This window comes from Ochotona princeps, chromosome 15 (assembly GCF_030435755.1).
Source record: "Ochotona princeps isolate mOchPri1 chromosome 15, mOchPri1.hap1, whole genome shotgun sequence".
Taxonomy (NCBI): domain Eukaryota; kingdom Metazoa; phylum Chordata; class Mammalia; order Lagomorpha; family Ochotonidae; genus Ochotona; species Ochotona princeps.
The window spans coordinates 33,485,597-33,504,963 of record NC_080846.1 but is presented as its reverse complement, the minus strand read 5'-3'; the positions used below and the strand labels follow the sequence as shown (position 1 = coordinate 33,504,963).

Sequence of the window (19,367 nt, the reverse complement as noted above, 5' to 3'; positions counted from 1 at the left end):
TTTAAAAAACTAGAAATTAATCTAACACAATTGACTGTATTGTTTTAGTTAATTAATATGTACAAGGCATGACTTTCCTGGTTATCTATTAAATCTGTAAAATGAGGAGAATTTGCAAAAACATCGTTACTATCCATTCAGATTTTAAATAATCCCAAATCCCTTAGTTCTACAGCAATCTGTCTCTAAGCATTCTTTGTGGCTGTTTTTCTCCTTTTAACTTACCATACTCACCTTATTAAGTAATGGAAAATTAAGCAAATCCTAACCTGGAAAGCTACAGCAGACACTGCAAATGAAATAACTATTGGATGAAACTGAAGGAATTCTACAAATTAATTTAAGTGAAAATATTCCGTATCTGCACCATGTTGTAATTAAATGCAAAAAAAGCATTTCAGCTACAAAGTTTCAGCCCATTTGCTTTTCTACAACACAGTAAAACAATAACACAAATTCTGTCACTGAAGTTGTATGTATTTTGTACCAACTGTTAAATAGCCATAACGTAAAAACCCACTAAATACATTGCTGTTAAGCAATATAAATCTGCTAAGTCCCTAAAAAGTGATCAACTCATTGTATTTGACATTACTCTATTGTCAGGGTTCTTGGAAACAATGAGTTCAATTCCATTGGCATGTGCAGTCTATGGGTTCTTGGAGAGTGTACATAATTTCAGTGCCATTTCCTGAGCAATACAGAGGCACGGTCAAGTTTCGCACTCCGTGCTCCCGACAACACTTGCAGAATCTTAGGTGACTTTCCATGTTGATGTTATATATGGTAGCTGATGGACATTTTCCATCACAAGATGCAACACTTATCTGTAAGGGGAGACAACGAAAAAATAAGTGTTTTAACTTTTATTTATTATTTAAGATCTTTTTATTGGAAAGGCAGATTTACAGAGAGAAGAGACACAGAGAAAAATCTTCTGTCTGTTGGTTTATTTCCCTACTGGCTGCAAGGCCAGAGCTGAGCCCATCTGAAACCAGGAGCTTCTTCCGAGTCTCCCACACAGGTCTTTGTATCATCCTCTGCTGTTTTCTCAGGCCACAAGCAGGGAGCTGGATGGAAAGTGGAGCAAGTGGGACACGACTGGCGCCATGTGGGATCCCAGCACGTGCAAGACAAGGATTTTAGCCATTGAGCCATCGTGCGGGGCCCTGCTTTAATTTTTAAAAACACTATTTATGGTTTGTTCTCACTAAGAAGTCTGGGAACAGTAACAGGCTTTTTCTTCCTCAACACTTTAACGCTCAAACTTACTTTCAAAAGTGAGTAAGATATTTCATGGCAATGCCAGCCATAGTAATGCTGCTATAACTTGAGGCCAAAATGTGCAGACATGGATGGAATAAGTTGATATCTAAAGAAGTTGTCACTTTGTCATTTCACAGGTAGATGGAATAAATTGCTATCTAGAGCGGTCATGGTCACTTGTGTTATGCCATGGTTCAAGTAGATCAGGGCCTTGGACACTTCATATTAAAAGAGGAAAGCTATCATTAGAGCTACTTTTTGCTCAACAAAATTATATAGTTAAGACTATGGATTCAAATATATCTAGATCCAATTTCTCCCTCCCCCACAGATTACAATTATCATTCAGGACTATTGGTTGTTCATGCTTAGAATATTTTAAAATTGACAAATAAAATACTTTATTGGAATGTAGAAAGAACTTCAAAGTTAAATACTGTAAATGTTGACATTTTGTTGGCTTATAAAAATGTCAGTATTGGAACACAAATACTTCTGGAAAGATGCATGCTATGTGACAATATAACGTTTCTACTTACGGAGCTTCGGCTTACACAATCCTGTTTCCTTATTACAGATTTAATGATCACTTTCTGGCACATTCTTTCTTCCCGTTTGCCTAACAAAACACAGATTATTGATTCACCAAAAGGCCTAATTTAAATAGTTAATTAACTCGAACATATGGATACAATTAAATTTTAAAACTGATATATTTACTTAAAGCATATTTTAGTATCAAAAGGTTTTTCAAATTTCACTCTTACCTATATTATGTATAATGTACTTTTATTTTATAAATAATATTTTCTAGCATTACATTTATACTTGCCTTTGATCTTATTGTTTTCCAGTACGTGTCATAATCACATGAAAAATTCACACCTGTAATGCTGTATCAATCTGTATATGGTTTACACGTACGTGTAAAATAATTTTTGGAGTGAAGTTCAATAGGTATAAATAAATATATACATAGTAATTATGTAAGTATATGTATACATCAATATTAAATGAAAAGAGATGTAAAATATGTAAAATATGTAAAAACTATATTATCTAATGGATATTGATGTAGGTTAGTCCAAAGATATAACTGAATTTCTTACCAATCATATTCAAATGTATGGATGACTCACATTTGGCTTTATATCTCTGAATTGACCTTTTAGAAAAATTACAAATAAAAACACTTTATGTTCAGCAATGATATATTATGTGTTGTGTGTGGCAGACCTTCACTTAATAACTGCACTCCAGAATATGCTGGGCATATTTTCTGTTCTGTGCTAGTGGTTGTAACTCCTGCAACAGGGTGCCAAAGGCTAAGTGTCTAATCTCGTTTGGTTACTAAAACTTACTGTGTCATTCTAGGAAAATCACGAAATCATCCTGCTGAAGTTTTCATGTTTGCAAACAGGTATATTATATCACTAACTTTCTAAGTGTGTTCAGCCATGAAATCCTTGGTTAACATGAACGTTTATCCAAAATTCTAACGTATAAGATAGCTAAAATTAAACTACTCTGGCTGAAGGTAGGCTTAGTATGCCTAAAATTAAACTTTGTCCAGTTTGCCCATAATCTCCAAACTGCTGAACTCAAATGTCACCCAAGTTCTTCTCCCAGGGCATATTAGCAGCCCTTGTCCAGTTCATTACTCTGTCCATCTTAATACATGTTTTATCTCATCTCTTCCCAGTTTGGTTCATTCTCTTTATTTTCCACTCAAGTATAGCTTAGCTCAAATCAGTGCGGTTTCGGCTGCGTTGTGCCTTTTTCCGGTGCTGCAACCAATTAGCCTGTCTTCTCCCATGTAAGTTTAAGAAGGAATAGTCAAGAAGGAAATCAGCTTTGCCATTCCCTGTACCTCATACTATATTCTTTCTAGCACCTTCTTCCCTTCACTACTGCTATTGCTGCACTTTGCTCTGATTTTTGACACTCTTCACATTCTCTTCTAAAAGGACACCTCATCATGGACATGTTAACTAAGTATCCAGTTAAATTAAAAACCAGCTCTCCCCTCTTTCCTCTACGGCGCTGATCACTTTCTGTCCTGTTAGTATGCAGGTGTGTGTTTGTTGTTTCTTCCTCCTCCGGATAATAAGAACTGCCCCATGCAGATACTGCTTCATTCACTCTTACAGTCCCAGTGCCTAAAGGGGTGTCTGCAACATGTATGCGCCCAGTGAACACCTGTGTGATAACTTCATGGGTACAATGAACAAACAAATAGTTGAATTTGTACCAAGAGGCAGTTCCTTTCCATCGCTGAAAGACTTTACTCTAACACATTTGGCTTAGCACAGCACAGTGCTCACAATCTCTGCAACATAGCCTGATTACTCAAAAGCAAAGCCCACAGACAAGGGTCCTAGCAATAGAATTAACAGGAGCTGCTTCCAAGTCCTTACACATGAGCTAAGTAAAACCAAGTTGGCTTGCTGTAATTCTTACAGGTGAAAGAGCATGGCAGAGTTATGAGTCCCAAGGTCCAGATATATGGTCTGACACTCATTCCTGACTAGGGAAATCAACTTTCTTGAATCTTCATTTTCTCATCTGCGGGGAAAACCATATTCACCTCCCAGAACTGAGGGGTATCTGTGATCCTGTCTACAGTATTCACAATAGAGAACATCATTGTGTGGCAGGCAGTAAGTGGTACATGACTAAGCACATAGGTTTCTCCATCTACTCTGATACAACCTAAACACTTACATCTCTGATAATCAATGTGGAGCAATGAAAGTCAGGGTCTTCATATTGACATAAGTCTCTATGTCTGCAGCTAATATATAAGAGATAGCCTAGATTCTGAGGAAGCAGAAGGAAAGGAAAGTGAGATTATAAAATCTAAACTTCCTCAAATTCCAGGGTAAATTCTGCTTCTTGAGTTTTTCATACAATGAATACTTGGTATACACTTGATTCACATGATACTGAATGATAATTTACTGATTTCTAATGGACCACAGTTTTTTAAGTTATTGTGGTCTAAGAGTCCCAGAAATCAAGAATGTATATGAAGCGTTATATAACCCATAAAGTGTCAGCAATGAAATTGTTATGGGTTGAATGGTGACTTTCAAAATCCCTATAGACCCTAGAATGTAATATTATTTGGTCAAAAACGTTGGTACTGAGGAAACCAAGTGACAATGAGATGTCTAGTGAGGCCATAATCCAATGTGACAGATGTCCTCGTAAACAGGGGAAACATACAGTCACAGACATACAAGGAGAGAGAACATGTATACCTTCAGAGGGCTATCTACAAGCTAGACTGCCCTCAGAGAGAACTAATTCTTCCCAAAAGCTTGTTTTTAGATTTTCTAACCTGTGATTTACAACACAGTGAATTTCTGTTGTTTCAAGGACTCACTTGGTAGTCTGTTATTACAATAGCCCAGCAAGCTAAAACACTGATCATTTAGCCATTGGACCACCTTATGCTGGGCCTTTTTAGCTTATTGAACATATGTCAACGTTGCACTTGTGTTCCACACACTAGGTGAATGGGAACTCGGCCTTTTGATCAGCAGAGTGCATCTCTGCCTTCTGCTAATATTTATTCATGTTTTTTCCCCAAATATCATGAGTCGGTAAGAGGCAAGCTTTGAAATTTTGGTGCTGGGTTCCAAAAACACCCTTTACAAGTGATAGAAGTTGGACAGGTTACTTAACTTCTTTAAAGTTAAAATTGGGATATTTTTCAGAACTCACTTCACTGAACTTGTGTGAGGAATAAATAATACATGGAAAATTAAGAAGACTTTCTGATCTAGACGCTTTTATTAAGTTCAATTGTGTGTTAACATGTTGTATCAATACATAATACGTGGTAATATTATGTTCAATATGGCTTAGCGCTCTTCGTAAAGAACGCAACTCTTACAGACTTACTGGACTCACCCCAGTGCACAGGAAGTTTTGAAATCTCATTTGAGAAATACAGTTTGTATCTAAGAATTAAACTTTACATCTTGACATTATTGACCTAAACTGTTTTACATTTTTGTCTGAAGTTTCCTTAGAATTCCTATTTTTTACTAATACAAGATATAAGTACTTTAAAAATGGTTGTATGAGTGTCTCTCTATTCTGTTTCAGTCCTTAAAATCACTCTTAATCAATATGAAATTGAATTTATCATTTATGCTAATAGAAAGTATGTTATCACACAACATCAATTATGAAAATAACTATGGCAACCTTCCTATGTTATTTTTATATGTAATTCACTCAGAGGTATTTTCTAAATGTATTGTGCAGAATCATAGACTTGTTCAAATAGAAGGAAAAGTACTGTATTTTACATTTCCTTTACATAATGCAGCTCTCAAACTAATTAACTTTGTGTACCTTAACATTTCTAAGTAATTTTGGTCATAGGGCATTTTAAAACTTAAAACGCATTAAAATCCAATTCAACATTAAAATCCATTCAATATTTTCAGACATGCCATAGTAAGGAAATTTCCAACACTTAAATTAAAAATTGGACTAAATTGAAAGTACTTTACTCACACTCCAGATGCTGAAACTAAAATAAGTTATCAACCATGACACAACACATGCCTCAAAATGCATCTATAAAATGTTTTTTCTCCTGCATCACAGTTACTGAATCTTAGAATCACCATGAGCAGGGAAGTCTAGTCTAATAGTACATGGGAGGTGTTTTCACTTACAGATTTTGCAACAGCCTTCATTATAAAGTGTTACAATTCCTTCATTCTAGAGAAAGAGAGAGAAAAGGGACGGTTTAAAAATGCAACATTGATCTATTTCTTCTTGGACTTAGAAATTGCAAACTAACTTTCCTCATACTTTTATCAAATATTCCAAAGCCTCTGTAAGGAGATGAATGGAATTTATTTCTAATATAAATTTGCTTTGAAATTAAAATTTTTTGCTTAAAATTATGAAAAAAGAACAAAAACATTACTTAAAAACACATCTTCAAAATGCCTTAGAATATTTTTCGCCTGAACAAAGTATCTTTATTTTAAACAGGGATCATTATATATTTTTTAATTCTTTGAAATAACCTAAGCGAAAGTTTGAGAGTCTCAATATAACTTTATGTTGAAATGCCATCACTTTTTCTTCAATATTTTATTAATCAAAAATTCCATAACTGAAAGATGACTCTAGTCTAATGACTTGCTAATTGTAATTCAAGTAAAGGAATGATCTACTCTATAATAATGAATCTATGAAATAAGTTGAGGCCACATTTCTTTCCATAGCTGATATGTAACTACATTTACAAACATTGTGGCTAGCTATCAGCCATCATCATTAGAAGGATACATCTTGAAAAAAATCAATGAAATATGCTATTTCTCTTCATAACTGAACAAGCTTGTAGCAAAGATTATTACATCCTAAATAATTAAAACCATAAAGATTTTTCAAATATGAATTACATCACCTTAAAAATATCTACTCTCCCAATAGATTCTGTTCTGATATTAGAAAATTGGTTAAATTGGTTAGTCAGAACCAGCGGGCTGGCAATGCTGCAGACTTTTGCTGAGTTCCTTAGTAACTTCTTCCAGAGAAGTTACAAAAAATGTTACTTGGGCTTCCATGCCTCATACGGCAGATGCCATCATAAACCTAACTGTTGATTTAAGAAAGAAAACTGACTTATATCTGATTGATTTCTGGGGAAGGTAGGCCTGTTGGCCCAATGATTCTCCAGCAATCCTTGGATCTGAGAGCCAAATCTGGAGCACAAGCCAAGAGAGTATGACAGAGTGTTTTTATATGTGCAAAGAAAACATTCACTCTAATAAATAAGCCACCTTATAACTTTGAACTTGGAAAACATATTTATGTGCGTTTTCTAAATTATGTTTAAGGCAGATTTTCTTAGCTACAACCAAATACAAACCATTTTACATTCAGTCTCATTGAAGGGGGGACAGACCATGCTGTAGCTCAGAATCAGTGTCCCCTCATCAGTCTTAACACATTCATATGTGGTGCAATTGTAATGCCAGGTACTCCCTTCCTAAAAAGGAAAGACAAAGGTTACTGATTTGCATATCACAATTTGCTATGTTTCTTTTTCTTAAAGATGTATGTATGTATGAATGTGTTATTATTATTATTTTACTAAAAAGGTAGATTTACAGAGAGAAGGAGAAGCAGAGAGGGAAAGATCTTCTGTCTGTTGGTTCACATGCCAAGCGGCCACAGTGACTGGAACTAAGCTGATCTGAAACCAGGAGCCAGGAGCTTCTTCTGGAACTCCCACACAGGTGCAGGGTCTCAAGGCTTTGGGCCATCTTCTACTGCTTTACCCAGGCCACTAGCAGGGAGCTGGATGGGATGTAACAGCTGGGACACACACCAGCACCCATATGGGACCCTAGTGGTTGCAAGGTGAAAATTTAACCATTGGGCTACCATGCCAGACCCAACTATATTTCGTAAGTGGAATATTTTCTGTTCTACTTAAGAAATTAAAGTCAGCAGCTGGTACGGTGACTCAACTGGCTAATCCTCCACCTGCTAGTGCTTGTACCCCATAAGGGCTCCGGTTCATGTCCTGGATGCTCCACTTATAATCCAGTTCCCTGATCATGGCCTGGAAATCAGTGGGGGGTAGCTACCAAGCTTTGGGATCCAGTACCTGTGTAGGAGACCCAAAAGAAGTTCCTAGCTCCTGACTATGGATTGGCTCAGCTGCAGCAATTGAGGCCATTTGGGGAGTGAACCAGAATGGAAGACCATTTTTTATGTGTCTCTCCATCTCTCTGTAAATCTGCCTTTCCTATAAAAATAAATAATCTTAAAAAAAATACAAAGTAAAATCATGAAATGTAATGTAAAATGCCCCACTTGCAAACATCCCTAAATTCATCTGAAATAATTAAAATGTAACTAAAATAATTTTACATATTATATAAAAATACATATAATACATAAATATAGCATTAATATTATGTATTATATTTATGTATTAATACATAAAATATTAAATATGTTTATATATTATATATTATTAAGTGTTCCAACATGTAAGTTTTCATGCTAGAACTGAGATATCAATGTGAAAGAAAGCAACAGAGAGGAGAGAGGAAACAAGATGCCTGCTTCCATTAAGAACATTCAACATGTAATCTGGTCATATGTCAAAAGTCTTACTTTATATTTCCTAATATTCACCTAATGGCAAATCCTCTTATTTCCTTTCTTGAGAATTGTTTGATCTTCCTTCCACTCCCTTATTACCAAAACAGTTTTTAAAAATATTTGGATGGTAGCCTTAATGACTTACAGTTCTAATTTTATGTATCTTGTTATTTTTAAATCTATTCCTATTTTTTTTAATGTTTAGATACATGAACTGTTTAGATTTTTCCTGATTTCAAAATTCCCATTAAAAAAATAAAGGCAGTTGAAATAATCATTATCTCATTTTTGGACTGTGTTGATACATATTTTAATCATACCCGTCAAAACATGGTCTGAAGAGTCTTTGTGTACAAGTGAAAGATTTCATGTGCAAGATCATTTCTTTTTCCTAGACATTATCAGAATTTAAGAATAATTTTGAATATGCTATGAACCTCACTTCAAAAAGATCTGTACATCTAGGTGTAAAAGAATGTAAAATACTCAATTTCAGAAAACATAATATGACAAAATCTAATTTATGTGAAAGAAAAATAGCTGTTCTTTTTTTCATGCAATGACAAGAAATCAGCATTTCCCACAGCTATTCATTATAAATGAAGATTTGGGGGAAAGGTAAAGATATGATAACCACAAAAAAGAACTTAAAAAAAAACAGAAATTTAAAAACAAGTTAAACATACTTCTTTACAATATAAATTATAAGGTATTTTAAAGTGTAATAAATATAACTTTCATGCATTGAAAATGTACTGTATGTAAGTGTGTCTGTTCTATTTAGGAGAGATATGTGTGTGTGTGATAAATTTTCCAGACTAATTGAGTCAAGAATATCTTTCAGAAAGTATCACAGAGAGCTACTTTCCCAGGAACACATCTTGAAGAACACATAATTAGTACCTCATATACAACTGATGTTCCGTTTTCCATCTGAAATTTGCAGGATACATTTTTGCAGCTACCACAGCAATCATAATCACTTGTGGATGGGGTATATAGCTGGTGCTGCATTTACAGAAAGTACATGGAATTAGCCATAGAACAATATCAATGCACTGGATTCATTCATTCTGGAGGTGCTTCCCACCACAGGAATACACTCTGTCTAAATGGCTGTAAGCATTCTAAGGCTGCACTTGAGGAATTTCAAACAATAATTGACTTTATATAGCTGTATTGGAAATGAAGTAGATGTTAACCTTTATATCTCAGAGCCAAGATTCATGAAGCTAACGTTAACAATGCAGGGTAAGCAAGTTGGCCATGCTGCCAATAATGGCTTAAAGCTCAAGGTCATGCACAAAGATGTGAAAGTATGCATAGCAGAGATTATAAAATAACAGAATGTCCAAGAACTATTTGAGTATATACTTTCAACTCATTGGGGTATTCGTGACTTCAATTTCCACAGCTATCACTTTTGGTTACATTAATTCTCACCGAAATTATTCATAAAGTATACTTACCACATCACATTCTTTTGAGCAATTCACCATTGTAAAATTCAAAATATGAAAACCTGTCTGGTTATCTTTTTCTTCTAGGCAATCTACTGTATAACAGAAGTCTCCTTCCAAATGCTTTATCATAGATTGTCCAGGACTCAAGACTGATACTTCTTGAAACACACACACATCATCCTTTTCTAAAATAGACAGTTAAGTCAAGAGGGAAATTATCACACTGAGTTTTGGCTCAATGGATTATATTTAAATTTATGTTGTTACTGTGACATAGACATTTTTCAAAATCAATATAAAGATCAGTACCTTGACATACCATTAATAAGCAAAGAGTTTACTTAATGAAGAATGTTATACATAGCATAAAATACAAAGTCAATCTGCGCTTCCACCACAAGTTACATTTGAAAGCAGGTTCCAGATGAGATCTCAAGCAAGGGCAAGATGCTTGCTTCTCACTCTTCAAGATCAAAACAAGACTACTGTTGGAGGTGGAGGTAAGTGAGACTGAATTCAATAGAAATAAGCCTCTTCATGAGGGCTGACAAAGGCAGCATGTAGCATTTCACGATTTTTAGTATCTTTAGGGAATGTTTAAATTTCTAGTTCTGCAAAATAAGCTTTCATGTGAATCATTATTCATGGGAGTAGTAGCTGGCTTTAAAGCTATATATTTTCAAACCACCTTCTTTCTTTTAAAATGCTAAAATTTCAACCCAATCAACAACAGCTTACTATTACTTAAGATGAAGACGGAGGAGCCTGGCACAGCAGCCTAGTGGCTAAAGTCCTCGTCTTCACATACCAGAATCCCATATGGGCACAGGTTCTAATCCCAGCAGCCCCACTTCCCAGCCAGCTCCCTGCTTAGGGCCCGGGAAAGCAGTAGAGGACGGCCTAAAGCCTTGGGACCCTCCACCCACATGGGAGACCTGGAAGGTCTCAGGGCTTCTGGCTTCAGATCAGTGCAGCTCTAGCCACTGTGGCCACTTGAGGAGTGACTCATTGGACAGAAGATCTTCCTCTCTGTCTTTCCTCCTCTCTGTATATCTGACTTTCCAATAAAAATAAAATAAATCTTTTTTAAAAAGATGAAGATGATTAATTTTACAGTATAATAAATTAAAATGGACTATAACAAAACAATGAGGAAAACTATGATCATTATTACAGAAACAGTCCATTTTTAAAAGTTAAAAACAGTCGTAGTAAGAGCTTTAAGAAAAATCTGTAAAACTTCATGGAAAAAATTCATTTTTTTAGCAATTAGCAAAATTTTCAGAATACTTGAAAATATCACAAAAGAACAAACTGAAACATAATAGTGTTTTTGTTTACTCAAACACTGTAAAATGACTTAATATATACAATAGATAGTTCAAAAAGCAATTTAAAGATATGAATAGTGAATAACATGTACTACTATCTATATACTGCCACTATTATTTATTGTTTAAAATTGTTTAAAACTACAAAAAAAAAAAGTCATACGTACCACAGACATACTGTACACATCCACACTCGCTCCGAAAGTTGTGGTCTTCTGTAGTGAATTCCCCCTATCAGGAAGACATTATTATGATACAACTTAAAACACAGTTTATTACAATAATTGCAAAAATACACATTTGGCATCTCCTAAGTACCTTGCCACATACATAGACACAACACATGCTGACTAAATATTTATTACTGAATAGGTTTGGATTAATCCATTGTCACATAATTAATAGTCTGCCATTAATATTCACAATGAATAATGTTGACTATGCATCACTCTAAAGCCAGTTTCTCTAAATTTCAATTTCTTTAACAATCAAAGCAGAGAAGGTGCAGAGATAGTTAGTCTGGCCATTCTAACTGAAATTATCTTGCCTGGACCCTGAGCTTCTGGAGGGCACTTAGACATAAGAAAACTCTTGTTGACCTTGAAATCTCTGCTTGATGAATATGTTCTGGCTCCACTCTACAGAGTGGTCCTGGGCTTGGATGTCTGCACCCAAGCAAGGGTGCCCCAGCAGTGCAAGAACAGAATTTAGCTTAACAGCCAGTGCCAAAACCTCTAGAATAAGGGTGCCTTTGTGTTGATTCTGGTGTTGCTTTTTATGAGTTGTGTAATCTAAAGCACATTTCTTAACCAGTCTCTGCCTCACTTCCCTCACGTGCAACATGAGGTAAATGACCTTACCTTTCCCTTAGATTGCTGAGAAGAAATAAATGAGTAGTATTAAAAGAGCTTAAACAGGGCCTCCCAGTCAAAGTGCTGGGTAAGAGATACAGCCCTATTGCCTTTAACGCAGACTTCATCAGACCCCAGTCACCTTCCCTTAACTTGTGGTTGCTCCATCTTCACTTTTACCATTACAAGCCAAGCACTTACTAAAGCTTTACACACAAAGTCAAGGAAGTAGCACAAAGGTCATTCTCACCTTACAAAACTAGATTACAAAATTCAATTATCACATCTGTAGTTGATGCATTGATTCTAAGCTTTAAGTCGAGTCACTTCAGTGGGACTTCATTCCCCAGCTGAACAAACAAAACATCAGCCCACCATATACACCAAATGGGTTGGAGCACACTATGCCATCATGATAATTTCAGAAGAACAAGCAACTTATCTGACAAGTCAAGAGAAAGATGGCAGCAATAATGACCAACCAGGCACCTGCACACGAGCTGGACACACACACTGCTCAGCTGCGATTTCAACCGCTAAGATTTCCAACCTTAAACCTTGGGGGAGTTCAAGAATGGAGCAATAGATGCCAGCTCCTTGCTTTGTGCACTGCAGGACAAACTGCTTTCTTTCACCTCTCTAAGGTCAGTGACTGGCCTGCTAACGGTTGAGTAAGCAGAGTGTTTTACAACATAACCTTGATCTGGAAGACTATAGAATCTTCCATGTGAGTGCAAAATCCTTATGCTTAGGGAAGTAAGCCAGGCCAAATAAGAGATATCATATGTCTTCCTTGTTCTGCAGTAACTGACACATAGAGTACAAAACAATGAAACTTTTATGAGCAAAATCGACATTCCGAGATTTGATTATTTTTAATAGCCTTTGTCTTCACATGTAAGGATCAGTGTTTTCTTTCCCACTTACTATTTGTTGAATTCTTTATTCAGTATTGTTACGCCTGTAATTCCAAATTGAATGAAAAGTGCCATTGTAAAAATTTTTAAAAAAATAAGGGTGGGGAATGCATGTAAGAAGAATAGAGTGGAAAGTATCACTAAAATTGTATTGTAAAACACATGAAATTCGTTGACCTTAGATAAACAAAACAATTCAAATGAAGAAAAAAGCTGCAAGAATCATATTTTAAGGAACAGTCCTGAGTGTGGCTTTTTTTTTTTGGTATCAGTAATAAAATTAGTTTTATTATCTACACAACAAATCCTTCAGATACAGTCATGCTAAAATACACTTTTACTGTGGTGCTAATATCTTTTTATGGTACAAGTTGTAGTTTCATTTGATATTCAGGCTTTTAGTCAGTACACAACTCTAACCATGTTGGAAATCAAATGTTCAAACAATGAAATTAAAAATAATAATAACAAATTCTCCAAGTGCATAAGCTTCTTCAAAGAGGAAAGAGTATTATGTTGGTGCCAAGACTTTTAGGTCACTTACTCAACAACTTTGTAACAGTTAAAGTCACAATGTTCACCTTTCCTCTCCAGTCTAGACTTAACATTTTTATTTTCCCTTCATTGTTTTATTTCCTTTGATGTTTTCCCACACATTTAGTTACCATATTAATCTGATAAATATCCAATTTCATCTGGAGGAGCTGTCTCCTTAATTATTCAACCAATTCTTAATAACATGTCAAATGCAATAGTATTCTTTTATTCCCAAATAAGTAATCCTCTACTTTAAGATCAATAATGAAGTCGCCTTGGGCAATTTTCACTTTCTGACAACTCTGAACGGTAGTGCTATGGGAAATTAGGCACAGGTTTTTGTGTGTATGCCTCTTAATTACATTTAAAAAAATACTTATTTATTTGAAAAGTAGGATTGCAGAGAGACACAGAGAGACAAAGAGAGAAGGAGTGCGTGACAGAAAGAGAGAATCTTTGCAGTCACTCCCCAGATTGCTACAGTGAGCAGGGTTTGGCCAGGCCAAAGCCAGAAACCTCAATGTGGGTCTCCAGTGTGGGTGGACAGGCCAATAACTTAGGCTATTTTCTGCTGCTTTCCCTTAACATTATCAGGGAGTTGGATCAAAAGAGAGGCAGCCAGAACTCAAACCAGTATCTATAAAGGATACAGGGTCCCAGGGTATCTGCTATGAGCAGTCTCTCTGTTAATCAGACTGCCCAAGGACCTAGCCAATAATCTTGAACTCATGGTATGCAAAGCTTATGACAGGCAGATGTTTTTAAGTATTTCTTTCTTCTCTCTCTCTGTCTCACTCTGTCTCTCTTTCTCTCTCTCTCTCTCTCTCTCTCTCTCTCTCTCTCTCTCACACACACACACACACATACACACTTCATTGCTTTAACAGGTTACAAAGGATATTCTATTAGCAATATCCCCCTCCTCCATTTGAAATTCAACCTCTCCAATTACCTAAACCACCACATATCAAGGTCCTCATTCAGTAATTATTACAGTCTCTTTGCTGACCTCCTGCCTACTACTAATGCTTTACTGCCCACACTGTGCTATAAAGGATGAGTCATGTCTTCTCCCTCAAGCACCATTTTGATATGAAGTCCCATCATATGCAGAACACTTTTCATCTCCCCTTTTATTGAATCTGCACTGAAATTCTCAGAATAGATTTGGACTTCTGCAAGGATCTAGCACAATGATCTCACATAAATGGTTTTCAATGAATGCTGATTGAGGGGCCAGTGCCAAGGCGTAGTGAGTTAAGCCTCCCTCTGCCATACTGGCATCCTATATGGTCATCAGTTCAAGTCCTGGCTGCTCAACTTCTTGTCCAGCTTCCTGCTAATGGCCTGGGACAGCAGTGTAAGATGGGCTCCTCCCACTCACATGTGCTTGGGCTCCTCCCACTCACATGAAAGACCCAGAAGTCCCAGGCTCCTGGCCTTGGTTCAGCTCAACTCTGATCATGGTGGGCATTTTGGGAATGAATCAATGGACTGAAGATCTCTCTCGTCTGTCTCCCCTTCTGTCTCTGTAAATCTTCCCTTCAAATAAAAACAAATAAATCATAAAAAAGCCAACATTGGTTGAATAAGTAACCAGAAAGAGTAAACAAAAAAAATCACTTCTGAATTCCTTATCCTTGTCATTAAATCCTCCCCAAATATGCCACTTTGGGTGACCTTCCCGGCCCATTGTTCGTCCTCGAATTAACCCTTTTTCTGGGAAAGACAGAGGTCATTATCCTTCAATAAACATCTCTTATCTCAAATCCACATTTACCTATGACTTCTTAATGGGAGAGTTCAACTACTTTAACCCATTAGTCCTAGCCTGTCCACCACTTTCCTCCGAACTTTTCTTGATGGTCATCACTGATGAAAACTTCTCCATGATGAGCTTCACCTTGTGGTAGACAATAGACTACTGTGTTTACTTCATAGTGTTGCTACAATGTACAGAATACTTACTGAGCCCTCTCTGTACGCCATGTATTACATAAGTATGTAATTTATGCTAACCTATCCATTTCCCAGGGTTAGCTTTTTTTTTTTTTAAATTCTGTGCACATAAACAAACTGAGTTGAATCTTACAGACCTTAGTTAATTGTCAGCTTTCTTGGGTATTAATTTTAGTATTTGCAAAATAAGCTAAGAACCAAAAAAACCCCAACAAACATAAAATTAGCTATAAAAGTCTACATTCTGAACATTGAATGAAAAAATAAAGATGTTATATAAATGGAGGACTTGAGAAATATAAAGTGTTATAAATCTGTGCTTATAATAGTCAGATTGTGCACATGCAAAATAATCAAATGAGATAGTTTTTGACAGCTATTTGTAAAGCTTGAATATTTAAATCACAGTTAATATGTCATCATTGCAGCAAATATTAAATTTATGCTTTAAACAAACAGAGGAAAAATAAATAAAACAGAGGGGCAGGTATTTAGCACTGTGATTGTGACTGGGATACTTGTATTCCACACTAAAATGTTGAGATTTGAGTCCAAGCTCAATGTTGAAGCTCAGCTTTCCTATTAACATGCATGTTGGGATGCCGCAGGTTCGAGGTCAAGGACCTGAGTTCCTGCCGTCATGTGGGAGACCTCACTTTATTTTTATTTTTTTTTAAATAAAGCAAACATTTATTAAATTGTGATAAAAACATTCCATCAAATTACAAAACCTGAATAAGAAAAACAAACGGCACATGCTTAACTGTAGTTGACATTCAAATAAAATTTGCATTCCCAAAATATTATACAGTAATTAGAAAATACCAGCCAAAGTAATATTAGGATACTTTTACGTGCGATCTCAACAAATTTGAACAGAAGCAAATTTTAACAAAGGTAAATTTTACAGTGAAACATAGCGGTAGATTTAGGATCTTAACAGAAGTAAAATCTGCATACGAGAAGGGGATCTGTAATCCTATATTCACAGCAGCACAATCCACAATAGCAATGTCATGGAAACAAACCAGATGTGCGTCTAAGGAAGAATGGTTAAAAAAAACTGTGGTACATCTACTCAATGGAATATTATTCAGCTGTCAAGAAGAACGATATTATTCTATTCAAAACCAGGTGGTCCCAACTAGAAACCATTATGCTCAGCGAAATGAGTCAATCACAAAAGAATAAATACCATATATTCTCTCTCATATAAGGAAGCCAACATGGAAAGGTGGAGTTCATCAAGTGCCCATGGAGTATGCGATGGAAACATAGTTCCTAAGAGACTTCTGTGTTTCCTTTTAGTTAAGCATGTGCTGCCTACTCAGTGACACATTACTTAATCAAGGTGTTACAATTTGTCGTTGACGTTGTTGCTGCTGTTATTCATGCCGTGATTGATGTGTTAAATTTGCATTAGTCAGTCATTTTCCTTGTAAAATGCTGATTTATAGTTAGCTGAAAGAGCTGTGCATTTAGTTTAATCATTTAGTTTAATCAGTGTAAAAGTGCATATGCAGTGTTAGAGATGGGAATTATTGAAAAGATGGTTGATGTTACTGTTAAAATTATTGTACTTCTTTATAATTAGTTCTGATCTAAATACAGATTGCTGCAAGTCAGGTCCCATGGCAAGAGATGGTGAAAATTCTCTGTTCTAGGCATGTAGGCATTCCATGGATGAAGTAACAGCAGAGTATATTTAGCATGTTGTGAACATGAATATGGCAAATTGGCAGTTTCTGTCAGTTGCTGGCAATAGTTTAGAGTGATGACAAATATTATTTTGATTTTTTTGTGTGTTATTTAGTTATGAGGAAAGTGTATGGTAAGCAGTCCATTTGATGGTTTACTAATTTCCTCGTTGTTGAGAAGTCCGAGTTGATTATGTATTTAATATGATAACCATTTGTGTGCTGTGAATTGCATTAAGAGTTATGTAGGGCAGAGTTGATGCTTACTAAATGTACAAAATGGATTGATGAGATTAGCCAGTTAAATCTTTTCACCAGTAAGGCACTCAACAGCCCATGAGATATTTATTAAAAATGTCAAGTAAATCCTCTTATTTTTGTATCATAGTGTCAAATAGCAGTAAAATAAACATGTTAAGGGAGACCTCACTTTAAATCCTGGCTCTGGGCTTCAGCCTGCCCATTTGTGATTATTTGGGGCAATTATGTAAATAAGCCAGCGGAACGAAAAGACAATTTTCTGTTCCTCTATCTCAACTAAGTAAATTTTAACTAATCAATAAAAATAAGAGAACAAGATTATCTATTCTGTTACTTTAAAAATGTGTAGTTATACCCCAGAAAATAGCTGTGACATGAGAATGGGATATATAATACATATTGTATGAGAGGGAAATAGAATAAAAAGGTCTTTCTGAAAGGAAGCATGTCTACAAAGATAGATCAAGGAATATATTTTTAATTTTTTTTTCAAGTCCAGTAAGCGTATTATTGTGGTAAATATTTTAAAAATCGAATGGTTGGGAAGTGTCATGAGATGTATGTAATGGTTAAAGAGACTGCCGTTGAAGTGCAGCAGGTCAGGCTACCACATGGACACCATCTCCAGGTGAGAGTGCTGCTTTCCAATCCACCTTCCTGCTAATATGCAAAGAAACAGCATAAGAAGGCCCGATTACCTGAGCCCCCGGCCATCTACATGGGAGAGCACAACAGAGTTCAGGGATCCTGGCTGCAGCCTTGCCCAGGACCAGCTGTTTCAGGTACTTATGGAATGAACCAGCAGACAGATTGATATTCTCTCTCTCTCTCTCCCTCTCCCCCTCCCTGCCTCCCTCACTCCCTCCTTCCCTTTCCCTACCCCTCCCTCTTCCTCTCTCTCTTTTCAAATAACAAGATGAATCATAAAAAGGAGGAGACACTAGTGATGTTGTTATTTCTAGCAATTAAATCTTTGGCATTCCCATAAGGTTCCCATGTTCAGTTACGAGTTTCTGAAAGGCACAGGGAGTTTATATTCACTTCTTCTGGAGAATACATGTGTTACTAGTGCACTTTCTTAAAGAATCATTAGATACATATTCTTAGCATTTACCCAAAAAATATATTCTTTATATTAATGCAAATTTTGAAATAAGAACCATTAAAATCTTTCAGTATTAAAATTGCTTAAATTGTTCGTTTTATTTAAAGAACTGTGAGCTTCAGTAATAATGCTAATAGAATCAGTCATCATTTTATAAAAAGACATACTACACTTTCCTATTAATAGTAAAACATAAAAGCTTAATTATTTCCTATGATTGGAGCACATCATTTTTATCTGCTTTAGTATAAATTAGTTGGGGGGGATGCCATTAACACCAAGAAATCAGAAACAGGAAGAAAAAGGAAGAATAGGCAGATTTGAGTAATTATACAAGTCAATTAAAATGTGTTCTTACCACTTCACAAGTTGGTATAACGAGGTTTTCACAGTTACATTCTAAAAGGCAAAAATCAGCCTATTTAATTAATCCCAGTGATTAAATGTATGATAATAAAACTTTAAACTCCGACATTCATTACCGCAATGCCACGTTGGACAACATTGACCAGGTGTATTTTCTTTGACAAGATTCATATCTTCTGCACAGTGCAGTGATGGCAAAGGACAAAGGTTTGGTTCACACACTGAAAAGAAATACTACATGTTAACTTTATGTAATTGCCATTTTTCCTACCTGCCAGTTAGCTGAACGCCATTACTAATGCTATGTGTAAGTTTAATCCTCCAAATACTGCCTCTGCAACCACCCAATATCCATATGTAGGTGAGGATGCAACAAAGGACATAGAGCAGCTCAAACAGCAGGGGCGTTAGCACAGCGCAAGAAGTGAAGAGCCCTAACAAAGATCTGATGTAACCACA

At 35.9% G+C, this 19,367-nt stretch overlaps 1 protein-coding gene across 1 annotated transcript in view; it reads right to left on the bottom strand.

The window, feature by feature from the left end:
• Window positions 1-215: 215 nt before the first annotated feature.
• The window catches only part of OTOGL (otogelin like), a 134,053-nt gene continuing 114,901 nt past the window's right edge, over window positions 216-19,367 (bottom strand). The window contains exons 51-59 of the mRNA XM_058673670.1: window positions 19,025-19,129; window positions 18,901-18,941; window positions 11,383-11,446; window positions 9,891-10,069; window positions 9,325-9,429; window positions 7,175-7,294; window positions 5,964-6,009; window positions 1,806-1,885; window positions 216-827 (exon numbers count right to left, since the gene is read on the bottom strand). Of these exons, the coding sequence (XP_058529653.1) occupies window positions 627-827; window positions 1,806-1,885; window positions 5,964-6,009; window positions 7,175-7,294; window positions 9,325-9,429; window positions 9,891-10,069; window positions 11,383-11,446; window positions 18,901-18,941; window positions 19,025-19,129 (941 nt within the window). The 3' untranslated portion in view covers window positions 216-626. The remainder of the gene's footprint in view (window positions 828-1,805; window positions 1,886-5,963; window positions 6,010-7,174; window positions 7,295-9,324; window positions 9,430-9,890; window positions 10,070-11,382; window positions 11,447-18,900; window positions 18,942-19,024; window positions 19,130-19,367) is intronic.